This window comes from Plasmodium fragile (assembly GCF_000956335.1).
Source record: "Plasmodium fragile strain nilgiri unplaced genomic scaffold supercont1.19, whole genome shotgun sequence".
Lineage (NCBI taxonomy): Eukaryota > Apicomplexa > Aconoidasida > Haemosporida > Plasmodiidae > Plasmodium > Plasmodium fragile.
In genome coordinates, this window is record NW_012192599.1 from 172,970 (window position 1) to 190,297 (window position 17,328).

At 41.3% G+C, this 17,328-nt stretch overlaps 5 protein-coding genes across 5 annotated transcripts; 2 read left to right on the forward strand and 3 right to left on the reverse strand.

Moving 5' to 3' along the window:
• Positions 1-768: 768 nt before the first annotated feature.
• On the reverse strand, positions 769-2,466 carry AK88_02053 (uncharacterized protein; the record flags this gene model as incomplete). The annotated part of the gene is made up of 1 exon (XM_012479687.1): positions 769-2,466. The coding sequence occupies one exon, from the start codon at positions 2,464-2,466 to the stop codon at positions 769-771; it is 1,698 nt and encodes a 565-aa protein (XP_012335110.1).
• A 917-nt stretch (positions 2,467-3,383) lies between these two features.
• On the forward strand, positions 3,384-5,888 carry AK88_02054 (uncharacterized protein; the record flags this gene model as incomplete). Its single annotated transcript, XM_012479688.1, has 1 exon — positions 3,384-5,888. One exon carries the CDS (start codon positions 3,384-3,386, stop codon positions 5,886-5,888), a length of 2,505 nt encoding a protein of 834 aa, XP_012335111.1.
• A 78-nt stretch (positions 5,889-5,966) lies between these two features.
• On the reverse strand, positions 5,967-7,389 carry AK88_02055 (uncharacterized protein; the record flags this gene model as incomplete). The annotated part of the gene is made up of 7 exons (XM_012479689.1): positions 5,967-5,983; positions 6,150-6,216; positions 6,395-6,467; positions 6,629-6,693; positions 6,929-6,986; positions 7,092-7,188; positions 7,281-7,389. The coding sequence occupies 7 exons, from the start codon at positions 7,387-7,389 to the stop codon at positions 5,967-5,969; spliced, it is 486 nt and encodes a 161-aa protein (XP_012335112.1).
• Positions 7,390-8,780: 1,391 nt separating this feature from the next.
• On the reverse strand, positions 8,781-10,533 carry AK88_02056 (ubiquitin-conjugating enzyme E2 4; the record flags this gene model as incomplete). The annotated part of the gene is made up of 5 exons (XM_012479690.1): positions 8,781-8,878; positions 9,001-9,148; positions 9,307-9,376; positions 9,681-9,784; positions 10,510-10,533. The coding sequence occupies 5 exons, from the start codon at positions 10,531-10,533 to the stop codon at positions 8,781-8,783; spliced, it is 444 nt and encodes a 147-aa protein (XP_012335113.1).
• Positions 10,534-14,608: 4,075 nt separating this feature from the next.
• AK88_02057 (uncharacterized protein) lies at positions 14,609-16,257 on the forward strand (the record flags this gene model as incomplete). The annotated part of the gene is made up of 3 exons (XM_012479691.1): positions 14,609-14,632; positions 15,066-15,123; positions 15,293-16,257. 3 exons carry the CDS (start codon positions 14,609-14,611, stop codon positions 16,255-16,257), a joined length of 1,047 nt encoding a protein of 348 aa, XP_012335114.1.
• Positions 16,258-17,328: the final 1,071 nt, after the last annotated feature.

Consider the following 17,328-nt stretch of genomic DNA (forward strand, 5'->3'; position numbering starts at 1 on the left):
TTTTTTTTTTTTTTTTTTTTTTTTTTTTTTACCTATGCTTGTGCACCTCTCTTCGCCTACCACACCACGCGCACATATGTATTTAAACTGTACGAACATTTAAAAAGGAGGATAATACGAAAATTATTTTTTTGTAAGGTCATCCTGATGCGTGCATGGGACGACGAAACGGTTAGGGGGGGTTAACGGAACACAGCCAAGCGAATCGGATTGGCCAAACGAACGATCTTCTTCACCTCCTGTCACCTTATTGGTGCGCTGTTCTGCCGCAGAAAATGTTTGTTTTTTCCTCCTACGAATAAGCCAAACCGACACACACTTCCTCGCATGCGTAACGCTATAAAGCAATTTAATGAGAACTGTGTGCATGAAATGAAAGAGACACGTCTGGATGGGAGAACACCGTGTCCATACCTGCGTGCTAATTTGGTCTATATATTTTCTGGTGCCTTTTCTGCGCCAGCAAACAGAAAGTTGTATAACAGCACAAAAAAAAAAAAAAAAAAAAAAAAAATTTCTCCCCCCCCCGTGTGTGTAGGGGTACACTTTACGGCCGCTCATATTCGCGCGAAAAGGTGTCAAATTGGAAAGGTCCAAAAAAGTTGTTCAAATGGGGCAGGCATTGTTCACCGTTTTGAGGTCTTCACTAATGCGCAGTAGGAGGGACATAAAAGGGGCGTTTTGCCAATGTCTTCATCTCCCCAGTCACACCACTGTTCAGCACGATGACGTTATTGTGGCCACCTGCGGCGTGTCCATCGACACGTTTCAGACCAGCATTGTCTCGATCCCAAATTGGTTGATTTCGAAGAAGCATAACTCGGGTTTTCGTTTCTCCCTTTTTATTTTTATGTACCTGAGGTTGTATCGTTTTTTGTAAAAAGCATCCTTGGTGTCTTCATCCTCATCGCTCTGCTCAGTACAATCGCCAGGATCGCTACGCTGAGCATCGCCCACATGGCCCACATCGTCCCCATCAGCAGACCCCGCGCCCGCCGCGTGGGCATTACCCGAGACATCATTAAAGCTCTGTTCGCTCGACGAGCAGTTTGCGTTCACGTCCATGCCGCTCTTCCGGTTACTGTTTTCATCCTTCATGACGCTCCCTTTGCGGCTGCCTTTCCCGTGTGCACGTCCCGCTTTGCTTTCCCCCTTGGCAGGAAAGGAAAATTCAGAAAGTTTTTTTTGGTTGATGAATTTAACGAGCACATGGTTGTACACATATTTGGAGTAGAGCTGCAAAATTTGTTCTTCTTTTTTTTTAAAGTATTTATTATCATTGTGGGTGAGGAGGACACACACTTTATTTTCAGTCGACAATTTGGACAGGGTTTTTAAAAGCTGGTTTAGTTCATTGTCCCATGTATTTTTCCCATGGGGTCCTCCCCCCCTGTGCAGGTAATTTAAGTTGTCTACCACAAGTACTCCTAAGTCGGAAGGCACATACCTACTGAAATGTTTGCTGCATGGCTGTTCATACTTTTGCAACTCGCTGCTAATAAAATTAACAACGTTAATGAGTTCGCCAAAATTAAATACTTTTAAGAGTTGGAAATTTTTGTACACATCTGAGAATGTGATGCGATGGATGTACTGGTCCAAGTGGTGATTAAAATTTTTTATGAGGGGGTCAAACGATGCGCTATACTTTTTTCGTAGCGGGGAGAGTAAGGTCTTCATTTCTTTGTCCCCCTCTAGTAGTAGCAGGAACAGGGCGCATTTTTTTTCAGAACAGAATTCTTTGTATGTTTTCATTAGCTTTTTTATTTTTTCGAGTGAGGCGCGGATCATGTTTTTGTACCTCTCGATGTAGAAGCTGTTGTCGAGGTCGACGTAGATGGCCCTGCGTTTGGAGAAGCGCTGGCGCCACTGTTCCTTCGGGCCCAATTCATCACGTTCGTCAAATGCGCCAAATTGGCCGTCTGTCCCATCTTCCCTGCCACTGTCGCGGTGAGCATGCGTGCGGTGAGCGTTGTCGCAGTTAGCATGGTCCCCCCCCGCTTCTAACTGAACGAACTGCGTGGAGAAGTACCTCACGAGCTCCTTAACGTCGGCGAAGTTTTTGTTCCCAAGGGCGAATTCTGTACACACTTGGCGCAGGTTAGTAGCTGTCCGTAAGCAAAATTTATTTTCCACATTTTTTTCTTCCAAAAATTGTACAAAGTCGAAAAAGGTAGAGTAAAACAGGTGGAAGTAATGCAACACGTCGTTAAAAAAAAGATTCACACAAATGTGTGCACACAGGATACTTTTCCCGCAGTTTCTCCTGCCCGTAATTGCATACATCCCTCTACTAACGTATATGCCATCGCATAATGAATTGAAGGTATATATATTTGTGTATATTTTACCCTTTAATTCTTCTTTCAACTCTTTTACATTTTTAATGTTACATGGACTCACGTATTCTCTGCTCACGATGGGTCTCATGACCCTTTCGTTGGGGACCCATTTTTTTTTTATCATGTTGGATGGGATAATAAATTTTTTGCTTTATCTGAAACAGCTTTTCCACCTTAACGTGTCATATTTCTTTCCGTTTGAAGAAAGTTCATCAGCTGATCAGGTTGCGGCGTCTACTTACCTGTCCTTTCGTTCCCCTCACTTTTGTTCTTTTTCGTCCCCTTGTTTATATTTTATATGTTGTGCCCTCTTCTATCATTCAGTTCCATTTTTTTGTCGCCTTTTTTTTTCGCCTTTTTTTGCGTTTTCTTTTTTTGGGTGGGCCAACATTTTGGCCAAAAAGTTATGAACAGGTAAGGTGAAAAAAAAAAAAAAAAATGTCCCAAAAAATGTCCCCCAAAAAATGTTGCAATTGAGTGAAACACGGATCAGGTGTTTTATGCAGCTCAACTGAAACAGCGCCGAAATGGTAAGCGTCACCTCGAGGGGGCAGTAAAAAGGAGAAGTGGAAAGTAAATAGTTCTCGGTCAATTTTACCATTCCCGGGTAGGCATGTAATTTTTCCCCCCTTTTGTATCCCCACCCACAGGTGAATGTAAAAAAAAAAAAAATTAACAGCAGCTACATCGGTGGACTGCTCATTAGGAAAAAGGTTTCCATTTTCGTCTTATATGTTTTGGGAGCAACATATAGGTGAATGTGCACAGGTGTGTAGATGAAACATGTGTGCACACTATACAAGGGCACAAAAACAGGATCGTTGACTGCAGCGGGGTATGCCAGAAGGGCCTCATCCATTTCGCACACGTTCGGTAAACACCGTTCCCACGAACACACTCCAATAATGAAAAAATTCGTGGGTCAAAATTAAAGGAAGTAAAACATTTTTTCTTTTTTGTAATTTGAAGGAAGAACAGGCAAAGTTGCACAAAGGTGTCCCTATTTTGTACCTCATTAAATATATTTCATGTTCCCGTCTCATGGATCTGTTTGAAATTAGTTCGGAGAAAAGTTCCTGCCAGCGAATGGGTAGGGAACACCAGGGTAGAGGTGGGAGCGGAACGGCGGTGAGGGGAAGACTCATAAAACCGGAGCGAAGCAGTGAAGAGCGTGAGGAACTGACAAACCTTTTTAGCACCAGTTCTGGAGAGGACAACAATGGAACGAAAGAACACCAGCACAGAGCTTCTGGCAGGAAGAGGGGCTTCTTTAGTGACAGCGTAAATGGTGGGGATAGTGCGGAGGAAGATAGGAGGAAAAACAAAAAGAGGAGGGTGAAGAGTAAGTGCCTGTTCAGTACCATCTCGGATGAGGACGCCGGCCATAAAAGTGCGCAACAGAACGAGCTGGGTGACAATTGTCTTTTTAGTAGCGACGTGGAGAAAGTGAATGATCGGGGTGACAACTGTCCACAGGAAAGAAACTCCAATTGCCTTTTTAGCAGCAGCTCAGAGCAGGCCACTCAGTGCGAGTCAGACGTGAAAGGAAAGAACGAAAGTCACAATGGAGAGGGTGCAAATCTTCAAAGCACAATGCACATAAGGGATGGAAATTTCTACCTTAATGTTCGTGACAAAGGGATAAATAAAACACGAAAGAAAACATCCTCCTGTTCAAAGTTTGCATTAGGGCGGAGGTCTAGAATTGCAAATAGGGGTGCACGTCTGCCAGGCAGAAGTGGAAAAAGGGAAACCACTTACTACGACCTGCATGACACGACAGAGGAAGGAATGTACCGCTTAATAAATTTTGCCAAGTTAAAAAGGAGAGCTACAAGGAAGTTAAATTTTATGAGCATACTTAATATGACGAATGAGGGCGGTGAGTCATCTGGGTCGTCGTGTGGGTCGTTGTCGCGCGCGCGGTGCAGCTCGCCGTCCAGCTCGTCGTCGCTTTCCTCAATACGTTCTCGAGGGGGCGCCCACGCAGGGGACGGAACAACCGAGAGCACGGCCAACTCGGAGGAAGACATTTTAAACCGCACGGGTGTGAGTTACGCGGCGTTGAGTGAATCAACCCAAGAAAGCATAAAGGACAGTGCAGCTCTGAATGACGAGGGAAACAATAACAGAACCATGAACGTGTACAATTACTACTACCTGGGCAGCCACATGGACAAGCTCGTTCTGCACAAGGATGTAGAGAAAATAAAGGACAGTGGAAATTGCGTTGAGGGTGATAATCTGCATGACCGTTTGTTTGGCCTACGGGATGAGAATCAGAAGCGGCTGGATGGAGTGGAAGTCACTTCAGACGGGATGCATAAAGTCATGAGTAAGGAGGAGACCACGTATCGACACAAGGGAAAATCATTCAAAATGACGAAGCCACGGAATAAAATGGAAAAACGAAATAATCTCATGGTGGAGCGCAATTTAAGGCTGTATAGAAATTTTAAAAATATAAATGTAGAAGTTACAAGACAAAATAACCTCAAAGGATTGAACTTGAAAAAAATTGTTGTAAATTTTATTCGTCTGGTCAATAAAAATATGGTGTTGATGAGAGGACAGGGACAAATGGATGCTTCACAGGAAGGGAACTATTCAGGAGAGAAATTTAAAGACACCAGCGATGTGGAAGAGTGGTATGTTAGCAAGAGGGGGGGGGATGTGACGAAAGGGGAAGAAGCACAAACAGAGCCACTTTTGCAAGAAGAGAGACAACATCCTAGCCAGTTGGAGCTAGCTAAATGTGTGTGCATTTTTTGTTCAGAAAAAAAAAAAATTCTGACCAACGAAGAAATGCATATAAGTACATTTAATTATATGGACGAAAGAAAAAAAGAAGACACAGTGATTAAACCCTTTTTCATGCACAACTATGTGTTTACCGCGTTCATGAATTATTTTATTCACTACGGAAAAGTTGCACGTGTGCAAAGGGGGGGGGAAAATCTCCACTTATACAAATTTGAAAAAAAAATCACAAAAAAATATGGCATTAAGCGGGTAATTATTTTTGTGGCCAAAAAAGTGACGTTGACAACTGTAGGGATCCACATGGAAGGGTCGAATATGTTGCAGGAAGACGAAGAGTTTGTTCTCTTTATTAACTTTTTTAAGTGGAGTATAATAAGAAGACGTTACGAAGAAATTGTAAAATTAAAGAGGAGGAAAAAGGAAAAGGAAAGTTTGAGCATTTTTAAAACATTTTTTTTTTTTGTTAAAGCGATTGATGAGTATTGCTCAATTTGTAACATCCAAGTGGATCATCCCAATGGCAAAAAAAAAAATTTTGAAAAAAAAAAAAAATTCATGAGTCAGCCATTTTGCAAAAGGGAGGATAATACCCATAGCAACGGGACTAACTCCTTTGGCTTTTCTTATTCCTCCCATAATGAGGTGAGGATCCAACAGATTGAGGATGCGCTAAATCGTGACTTGATCAACTCACGTCTGATGTTTGCTCTCGTGGATTCTCTGCGCATTTCTGTAGGGCGCACGCTCTACCTGTTCCCTGCGCATATGCTCGTTCTCGTGTGATGGGGTCGATGAGCGCCACTATAGGGGGGGTTGGGGAGAAGAGCACGCATATCCCTCCAACCCATGCTGTCCATTTTGTTAGCTTCTTTTTTCCCCTGCGTGAGAGATGGACCCAAGAAAGGGGCAACATGACAGGAGGTACAAAAAGTGGGCAAAGAAAAGTGCCGCGTCCAATTGGGCTCACATGACAGCGCGGTGAGATGAACACAACGATGGTGACAACGACGATGAGAAAGGCAGCCACGTGTGAGGAGAACGAACCCGTGATGGGGTTGTACGATCCGCTCATTTTCTGGGACAAGTAGCTTCTCCTGTTATTCACGCAAATCTGCAACAGGGGGGAAAACAGAGAACAGGTTTACACGTACGCATATACAACGCATATGTGTGTATGCACTTTTTATTTTTTTTTGTTGCCCCTCCATGAGGAGATAGCAAGCCACACCACGTATCACGCGTCACGCATTGCGGAAGCAACCCCCCCTGCTTCACTCCTCATTTGTTACATTTTTTTTCATTTCCATTTTTATTGACTCGTTATAATTGAGGTAGTCGTGGTTGATGATGTCGTGGTGGCACCTGCGGGGGACGTACGGAATGTTCAGAGTTGTTTTTCTTTTGAAGGAGATTACACATTTGTTTATTCCCTTTGCCAAGTTGCTTCTCAATTGGGGAGAAAATTTTTTCTTTTTTTTTTTTTTTTTTTTTTTTATTCGCCCAGATTGATGCTTCAACATTACTTAGTCTTATTCTTCTCGCTTTTGAATGGCATTTTTTGTAGCGCGCTGGTTTTATCCTTTTCTTTCTTTTTGGTGACAAGGGGGGGATGGGGCAAAAGACAGCGGCCATGTTATATGTTTCGGCGTGCATTCGGCAGCCAACGGTATATGATTTGAAATTAAAACAAAAGGGGGGAGAGATAAATGAACCGCTCCCCCCCCGGTCGCATTAGGTGCACTATTTCTCGGTGCACATTTAGGGGTAGTTAGGGAGCGACAACGGAATGCTTCACCACGTGTTGCTCATATGTACATACATACTTGTGCATTCATGTCCTCCAGTTGCCATCTCTCTTCATTTCTTTGGAGGTTCTCCTTCCTGTTACGTTGCGTGATGTGACGTGACGTCATGTGTCGTGTGGCGTGGGTGCATTGCTCCACAGGAATGCTCCTGAGCCGCATTTCTCACTGCCTCCTTCCCTACCGTCTATTTTCAATTTTGACGAAGGACTTGAGTTTTTCCCTCTCCCTGGTTTTGTAGTCCTCGAACGCGGCTTCGTTCTTCCTGAGGTACGTCTTGCCTGGGGGAGGAGATGAAGTGACACCCATGTGATGTGGCACAGCCTTGAAGGGGTGCACCACGCACACACACATATACACATGAGCGAATTACCCTGCCCCGTGCATGTAACATCAGCTATTACATTATCGACCACATTATGCTTTACATGCTTCTCATGCCTCTGCATCAATCGTTCCTTTTCTAACACGTCGCGATACATTGCAGTGAAGGAGGTGGAGACACGAAAGAATTTTTTTTTGAAGATGAACTTGTTGTGAACAGGTGTGGACAAAAGGGCAGTTGCGTTTGTCTTTCTTTCCCTTTTCTTATATCCCACAGATGTATGCTGTGGTCTAAAAGGAGCTTCGCTGTAGTCGTAGCCAAGTCGGTCTCACACATGGTCAGCGGAAAAAAAAAAAAAAAACATTCGCAGCTTGTTCACTTTTTTTTTTTTTTTTGCACGCGGTTGAACTTGTCTCTTCGGTGAGAGCAATATGCGTATATAATACATTTGGTAGTGACGCGACGTATACGAAGTTTCATTTTGTTACTTCAGCTTGTAGATGCAGCGTAGACACTCGAACGTGAAGGAATCGTCAAAACACTTTTGCCCTATACATGTGCATGGACAAGACAGATTCAGTAAAATGCCATCCCGAGTACATGCTTAAAACTGCGCTGTGAGGATCAGTGGTGGAGGAGAGAAGCGCATTGGTGCGTAGAAGTGGACAGGGACCTTTAAGAGGGGGTGAGGGAATCACAACAAAATAGCCGTAGGACAGCGCGAAAGCTGCCTCATGTAAAAAAACAGTAAAAGGTCGTTAAAAGGAGTCGTTGAACTGTTAGAAGGTTCATTGTAACGAAGATGTATGTGCATATGGTACACCTCTATGTCTGCATATCTCCGCGTACTGGAGCGCACTGGAACATATATACATATATATACATGGAGAAGAGAAAAAAAAAAAAAAAAAAAAGAATGTCAAAAAGGGTGAAAAAAGCAAAAAAAAAAAAAAAAAAAAAAAAAAAAAAAAAAAAAAAAAAAAAAAAAAAAAAAAAAAAAAAAAAACTATAAAAAAAAAAAAAAAAAATTTAATTTTCTTTTCTTAATTTTTCTTTTTCTTTTTTTTTCTTTTCTCATATTCTTCTTATTCCCCTTTTTTTTGTAACTCTCTCTTCTTTACATATATAAAAAGAATGGACATGTATGTAACATGTGGGCTGTTACACATGCACACACACACATATGTGCAATGGAACACGTTCACGTTTCGGTGTTTAGTCCGTTTGGTTGTCCGTTCATGTTCCTTGGCTTGCTGGCTCTCTCACTTGCAAATAATGCGTGGGCCGAAAAGTTCTGCAGCACCGCTGCCAGCCGTTTGGTCAGCGGCCGCTACGTTATCCTTCACCCGACGCCTCCCATTTTCCCGCTTCCTTTTTAATTGTTTAAATTGTATTTATTTTTGTGTTTTTTTTTTTTTTTTTTTTTTTTTTTTAAACTTTTTTTTTTTTTTTTAATATTTTAAAAAAAACAAAAAATTATTTAAAAAAAAAAAAAAAAAAAAAAAGGGGGATTTAATTAAATTTATTTTGAATTATTTTATATAATTTTCATTGGGCATATTTTTGCGTCCAGGCTTTTGCAGTTTGATGGTATTTAGTTCTGTCTGTTTTGTAGACGTGGGCAATTTCTGGCACGAGCGGGTCGTCTACAAGAGGAGGAAAAAGGGAGAGGGGAGTAAATGTTTTTGCAACAGCAATATATAGAACAAGGCAATGTGCTATTCGTATGCACATTTTTTGGGGGTGATGCACACATCGTCCTACTCACCTGCATTGGGGTCAGTTAATAACGATGATATGGACAGGAGGACTTTCGAAATGGTTAGCGCGGGACTCCATTGGTCCTTCAGGATGTCAAGGCAAATGGCGCCCGACGTGTTTATATTAGGGTGATATATTTTTGTGGTGAAGATTATCTGCACGGAGGGGGGTGGGCAACAAAAAAAAAATGAAACAGGATGTAGACATATGAATCACACACAAACTGAACGTTAGAAGGAAGTGTGACCGGTCAACATTCACTTCCGATATATAAGTCACCAAAGCACACTGCTAACACGGAGCGGTCAATTACCTTTGGAGGCTTGAAGGGATAATCGGGGGGAAATTTTATGTTCAGGAAGTATACACCATTTTCGTAGGGACTGTAGGGAAGTGGGGTGGGATGTTTGTGAGAAGGTGTGCATATTGGTAGGTGTGTGCAGGGACCACGGTGGACTGCATCAAGGGTAATCATGCACGTATACGAAAATGGACACGTGCGAAGTAGTGCTCTATGATGGATTCCTCTCAGCCAAAAGATCACGTTGTGTGTCAACAGTGCGCTTTTTTTTTTTTTTTGTTCATATTTTTTTGTGTTTGTTCATATTTTTTTTGTTCTTGTTCATAATATTTTTGTTTCTGTTCATAATTTTTTTTTTTTTTTTTTTTTCCTCTTTTTGTGCTCACCTGTCGCCTGGTCCCATTATCGTGGCTTGCCAAAAAAAGAGGTCATCTCCAATTGGCCCCGCGGAGCAATTCGTGGGGGGGTCTTTATTCAAGTCTTGTAATTCCTGCAAAAGTTCACAAATAAATAAAGGAAAAAAAAAAAAAAAAAAAGTGCGAATTGTGTGTACCTTGTGTTGTGTAGGATGTCAGTACCAAACAGCAGTGGCCAAGTTTGGTGTCCACGGTGGGAGCACCTTCGTTTGTCTCGTTCCTCCTCAGGGGATGCAATTGTGCACTCAAACATGCAAAAGGGGCCACATCATTTCACAATTCCTAAACCCAACGGCTATGCAAATAACATGCGTGTGCATTGAACGTGTTGTGGAAAACGTTACAGCGAGGAAAAGCAGTTATGACATGGAGGGTGTATAAGTGGAGGACGCAGGTCCACCAGCTATGCATAATGTGTACATTAAAATCGCCATTATGCAATGACACAATTGGGGATGGGAAAAAAAAAAAAAAAAAAAAAACGCAACTGGAACGACAGCGAGGGGAACATAGGGGAAACACGAGAATGCCTGTAGATATACATTCACAGTGGAGGGGTCGTCGGGGGGGACATGGAAGCATGGTCCTTGCGTGAAATTACTCTAAACAGGCATGTGCCTTCAAACGTGCCCCCAAATGTACCGCCAAATGTGCCTCCATACGTGCAATCACATCACACAGTGACGGCGAAGTGCTGGCACAGTCATGGTACAGTGATGGCGCAGTGATGAGATACATGCGTTCCCGCGCGTTCATGTAGCCGCGCCGCATATGCGCGCACACGCAGTTGGCTAATTACCTTAGTTATCCTTTTCAGTGCCATGCTGCTTCTATATTTTTATCGTGTCACTAAATAGTTGGTTTAATTATTTAATAATGTGACGACTTTACAAGAGGGGGAAAGTGTGAAAATCAAGCGTTTTTTTTAAAAAAGGAATTCAAAAAAAAAAAAAAAGCAAAAAAAGTGAAGAAAATTATGTTATTTTTTTTTTTTTCAATTTTTCTTTTCACTTCCATTCGTTTGTATATTTTTTTTTTTTTTTTTTTTTTTTTTTTTTTTTTTTTTTTTAACCATTTGAAAAACGATGAAAATTGACGAACGCAGTTTTATGCGAACATGGTCATACGCACGATAGGATGCGGCATTACTTCCACCCGACTGGCAGACTTCGGGTATTCGTTACACAATGATAAAGTTTCATTTGCGCATTTGTTTCTTTTTCGTTTCGCGTTTTTTTGTTTTTTTTATGTTTCATTTTTCATTTTTTCAATCTTTTTTATGTACACGGCCGCCTTTTTTTTTTTTATTTACGTACGCGTACGCGGGGGAAGCACAAATGTTAGAAGGGAAGAGAATGGGGGCGCGCGCTTGCTCGTGAAATGGGTTAACACCTGCGCACGCATAAGAGTAAAACACAAAAAAAAAATGTACATGATGATATTACTTTAACGTGTGCGGGTAACGTAAGGTTATATAAACAAAAAGCTTTCACCTAAGTACAATGACGCATCTCAAGTGCACGGGCCTCTGTGTTGGGGCAGCGCGGACGCGCATGGTAATATAAGTTTACATAACCCTCTCTGTGGGTACATTTTCTGTATGCATCCGGGCGCTAACTGGCTAAGTGAAGAGAACGAGTTCACTTTGTGCGCGCTCCATGGGGCGCATCGCTGTATTTATATCGGAACCACTGCGTCAGCGTACGGAGATGTTTTTTTTTTTCTCATTTGGAGTAGAAATGTTCTCCTCCATTCAGCGGTGTAGCCGCCAAACCCATTAACCGTTGAACAGATTAACGGGGTACCCGCTACACCGATGTAGCCCGAGTAGCCATGCGGTTGAACTGCTGCAATCAGTTCGAACCACCTTCTAGTATGACACGGTTTAGTGGCAAATTGGTCGCCCCGCGTCACCCCGACTACTCTACCTTCTCCTCATTTAGAATACCGTCAAACGGTTTAACCTGCTGCCTGGACGAAAATGCTTGCTGCTGTTGTTGTCCCAACCATGCGCACTGTGCATACTTTTACAATACGTATGCGTGTATGTCCCCCACATACATGACTCTCCTTGTCCATATTTGTTTAAAACCATTTCCATCTGACCTCCACCCTCGGTGACCAATTGTTGTATTCAGCTCATCTGTGCAATGGATTCTGCACACGTTCATGTGCATTTTAAACAAAAGGTGGAAAAAAAAAAAAAAAAAAAAAAAAAAAAAAAACACACATTAATAATTATTAACAGCAAGGTAACTTTTTCTTGTGTGTTGTGAAATGGCCAAAATGGAAAGGCTGTTCATACACATGTTGAAATAGCTCGGTGGAGAAAGATCGTAGTGTGGTGTGAATTTTAAGTGAACGATGAGACGGGGGGGGAATTTCCCCTTTACTTAATTGTGGAGCCAACCGTTGAAAAGGACAACTTCGCGTAAGCCCGAAGTGCTTTCGCCGCGTCTTCTGCCGCTGCCCCTCCCCAAGGCTACAGCGTGCTGTCCAGTTGTGCAAAAACTTAATTCTCACACTGGAAAGGAGGAGGCAGCATGCTTAATTTAACGCATACACGGGGGAATACCTTTGCGGCTCGCCATTCTCCATTAACACACGTCCCCTATTTGCATGTGGAGCTGCGCGAAGTAGTTACTCATCTGGGTTAAGCAAATTCCCCTTTTGTGGGCACAAAAAGAAAAAGGGTTTACGTTTATATAAGGGCTTCCATATAAGGGGGATGTGGCAGACGCTTCCTCTCCCTTTTATAATTGTCATTTGGTACAGCACGCACGAATGAAGGAATTTGCCACCGGGGCCTGGACACATACCATATTTGCACAAAAGGGTGTGTCGCATGGGTTTTATATAGGTGCGAATTTTTTTTTTTTTTTTTTTTGTACGGTGCGTTTGCTTTTTTCACTGCTCTTGTTACACTAGGAGAGTCAAGTCGGACGGGAACCGAGTGCGAATAGGTGCGACCGGGTGTGCATAACGGTGTGAACCGGTTGCATCATCAGGGTGGGGGGGGCGATTCAATTGTGTGTGCATTACATGATGCGTACTGCAACATGCACCTGATACTGGAGTATAAGCAAACAGCTATTTATTTTATTTTATTATTTTTTTTTTGTGTCAATATGGCAACGGTCCTGCGGTGTAGTAATATTTGTAGCACCCCTTACATGTGTTCAATCTGAGCCCCTATTGTTCTTTCACCAGCGTGTAACATTACTCGTCTCGAGGGGGGATGCTAAAAATTGGCTTGGTTCACCAATACGTGCATACACATATTTACACGTGTAAATTTAAAAGGAAAAGTGCATACACGTGTTCATGGAACGACATACTTATGTACTCTCGTGAGTGAGGACCTGTTCCCCTCTTTACTTTTAACAAACTGGTGGTCATAAATGCCCCCCTTTGGTATGTAAAAGAAAATATGCGTGTTGTTCGCACAATTTTGTGAGAACGTGCAGGGGCTCAATGGCATTTCCCCCTATATTGGTCAAGCACATCGTGTCATGGCGTGGGTCCTAAATAATTTATGGGCTCCCCCACCTGGCATGCATATTGTACGTGCATAAATACGTGACAATACATGCGAATACACATATTTGTGGCAGTACGCTTCTTCACAAGAATTGCTATTTGTTCATGCCAATTTCCATCCTGTGTTGATAACGTAAAAAAAAAAAAAAAAAAAAAAAAAAAAAAAAAAAAAAGGTCCTATACAAATATTGGTGACCCATCCCCCTCTCATTTTTTATTTTACACGCATATATCAAGTTAGCGGGCTGCATGCAGAGCGCTTGTGTTATATATTGCATACACGCCGCACGCATAAGGCGCAATTGTTAAACCACCCCTGTGTTGGGGATGCTATTTCGCTATATCATATTATACTTGTGGCGATAAGGATTCCTCAAAGGTGTGACACAAAAAAAAAATTCGGCACATTTTCACTCATGTATAATATGTAATTCATATTAAAACATAGTGTATGGGTTTTATATGTAATGAATTTTTTATGGCCCCTCCCCCTCACACCTTTACTTTGACGGAGTAAAAAAAAAAAAAATGAATAGCTCCAAATAGGTATGGGGGCTATATATATAACACAAAGTGAAAACTCAGCTTGGTGACAATCCCATGGTACACAAATCATGAGTTTCACCTTATATAACATTTCTTATGCGCATATCCCCCACATTTCGCTCATTTGGTTCATTTTGCGTCACTTCGTATCATTTTTCGTCAATGCGCCTCATTTCCATTTCGTATCACTTCGTATCCATTTCGCTTCATTTCAGTTTATTCACTTGCTTTTTTTTGTTGTTTTTTCTTTTTTTAATTTTTCCCCTTTCCATTTTTCCAAGGTTTATCAATTCTGTATTCTTGCGGATTTGTGCGAACATGCCTTAGCGGGTAAAAAAAAAAAAAAGCATTCTGTAAAAACATGTACAGTATTGTATAGCCTGCGCGTAATTTTATACGTACATTATATTATGTAAACATTTTTTCCCCTTTTTTTTCGCCATGTAAATTGTGCTTTTTTTTTACGCGCCTTAAAAAAGTTAAGTGTTTCCCTTCTTTCCTTGCTCCTTTGCTTTCTTTCTTGCCCTTTCTTTATATAAATAAAAATATGAATTATGTAAAAGCCTTTATTGTGCCACGTACTTAATATTCACATTTCACGCATCATAACGATACCACCCGCTATCCAACAAACAAAAAAGAGAGAACAAAAAAAAATTCACAAGCAAATACAGGAAAGCGGTAAACAGGAACGTACATAAAAGGCATAATACATAACGCAATTGCATAACGAAAGGAAGCCACGCGAAGCAAAGTGAAGTGAGCACATATTCGTACGTAACAGCCAGGAAGCAAAAAACCACTCATACAAAATGGCAACCACAGAGAGTAACCAGGTAATTAACAAATTTAAAGAGAAGAAGCGTTTCTCCGAATGTTGCGGTGTATCTTTTCTTTGTGAAAGATATGCCCAGTTATCATGTGTATGTGGGTAGCTTTTCCAGTCCGTGTGAAACTGTTTAATTTCCCTTCAACCATTTGTTCTTGTGTACACTGCAATCGGGATGATAGAACAGACGTATGACATGTGCACGTTTATGTAGGGATGCATTTGTCCATGTTACTCGTGTCGACATGCACGTACACCTGTCTGCAGATTAGCCCTTTTTCGTGTTGCTCGATTTTTTTTTTTTTTTTACAACGTTATGAATATGCACGGAAAAGTGCCTGCCCTGTTCAGGCGGAATTGCCTTTGAGCGGAAAATTAGCTAACTGGTTAATATTTTTACCTGACGTGTTAATATATTTTCTTTTTTGCACACTTTGTAGCCAATCCCCCCCGAAGAGGAAAAGGAAATATCGTCGCTTTTGGAAAGCATAAAAATAGGTACAATTGGACGCGTACTCGGAAAGTGATGAAGTGATTTGGTGGAGATAACTTCGTGCAGGAACAGACTCCACGTACTTGTCGCCATATACACACAACAGAAGGGTGTATTGATTGTTACAGGTTTATAACGCCTTTTTTATTTTATTTTTTCCCCCCCTCCCTTTAGATGATGAGAAGATGACCGATCTGACGGAGGAACAGAAGGAAACGCTAAAAAAACTGAAACTGTACCAAAAGGAGTATTATGATTACGAGTCCAAGTTTGAGTACGAATTATTTTTGTTAAGGCAAAAGTACCACGATTTGTATGGGCCAATTTATGATAAGAGAAGAGAAGCTTTGGTAGGCAATGGGGAAGCCAAAATTGGTACTCCAAATTTGCCTGAATTTTGGTTAAGAGCATTGAGGAACAACAACACAGTGAGCCATGTTATAGAAGATCACGATGAAGAAATTTTAGTGTACTTAAATGACATTCGATGTGATTATATAAAAAAAAATAAGGAGAAAAAAGAAGGATTTATTTTATCCTTTCACTTTGCGACCAATCCGTTTTTTAGCAACTCCGTGTTGACCAAAACATATCATATGAAATGTGTAGACTGTGACAATGAACCAGTGTTGTTACACACGGAGGCGACTGTAATTGATTGGTATGACAATAAAAATATTTTGAAAAAAAATGTCGTTAAAAAACAACATAACAAAAATTCAAGAGAAGTAAAGACAGTACAGCAAACAGTTAACAGAGATAGCTTTTTTCATTTTTTTACAAGCCATAAAGTTCCTAACTCAAATGTTATAAAGCAACTAAGTAAACATGAAGTAGCCCAGTTGGAGATGATTATTGAGGGAGATTATGAAGTGGCCTTAACCATTAAGGAAAGAATTATTCCTTATGCCGTTGATTATTACTTGGGCATTATAATTGAAAGTGAAAGCAATAGCATAGTAAGTGATGTGGACAGCAGCTACAGTAGCAGCGAAAATAATAGCAACTATAACAGCTACGAAAGTAACAACAGTGCATACAATGATGAAAATAGCAATGTTGATACAAATGAGTTTGACGACAATGAAGAAGATGAGGAAGATGGCGCTAAGAGCAATGAGGAGGCTCTGACTTCCTGATTTATCCCGCGACGCGTGTAAGTATGAATATACGTGCCGCTTGCAGACGGTGAGCAAGCGCGTGTATTGGCGGGTGGGCGCAATCTGCTTAAGGCGTTTTCTCCACAACATGCTTCCTGTTTTCGCGCTCGAAGGGAAAGGTGTGAACTGTGAAAGGGAGAAAAGCCCCCTAAGGGTTAGCAACAATTGTCCAAGTGATTGTGATGTGGTTGAAGCGGTGGAAGTGAGCCAAATGCGCGAAATGTACTAAACGTGCCAGCTGTAACATACATGCCAACGGAGTCCCCTCCTGAACCATACGCATGATGAGCCATGCCCGTGTGTGCTGCTCAAACATGCACGCGGCCTACAGTTAACCTTGAAGAGACCCATTTGTGCTAGTGGAGTACGCAAAAATGGGTCGATCGATCGGCGCACAAAAAAGGGAAAAGAAAGGGAAAAAAAAAAAAGATAGCGGCGTGAGAACGAAAAAAAAAAATTATTAGTGTTTATCCCCTCTATGTTTCTTTTCATCATTTCTCCCTCCCCGTGTGAAATCTTTATAGATATTAATTTTGCATTAAGTAAATTTTTTCGCACCTTGTTTTTCTTCTTTTTGTTTTTTTTCAACGAGTGCATTCAGGGGTTGGGGAGGGCGCACAAGTGTAAATATATATATATGTATGTCCATAAAACGTATGTGTGTATGTATATATATATGTATATACTTGTGTCCACCCATGCATGCGCGTTTACTTGCGGCGCACGCACACCACGGACCTACGCACATGCGCAACCACCCGCATGCGTACCACGCGCGCCCATACCTCATATGTGTCCACTGGCAACTGAACCTATATGCATTCAAAAAAATTGTTTAAGCAGATCGATGTTTTTTACAGATCCATGATTTTTTTTTATTCACACGTGTGTAATTTTATAAAACATGTATAAGTGCACAAATGCAGAATGTGCCCTTTTCCCCCTTTTATTAATCCCCCCTTTTTTTTTTTTCATAATATAAAAGTGTAATTTACATATTTGAACTGTTTTCCTGCTTCGTTTTTTTTTTTTTTTTTTTTTTTTTTTTTT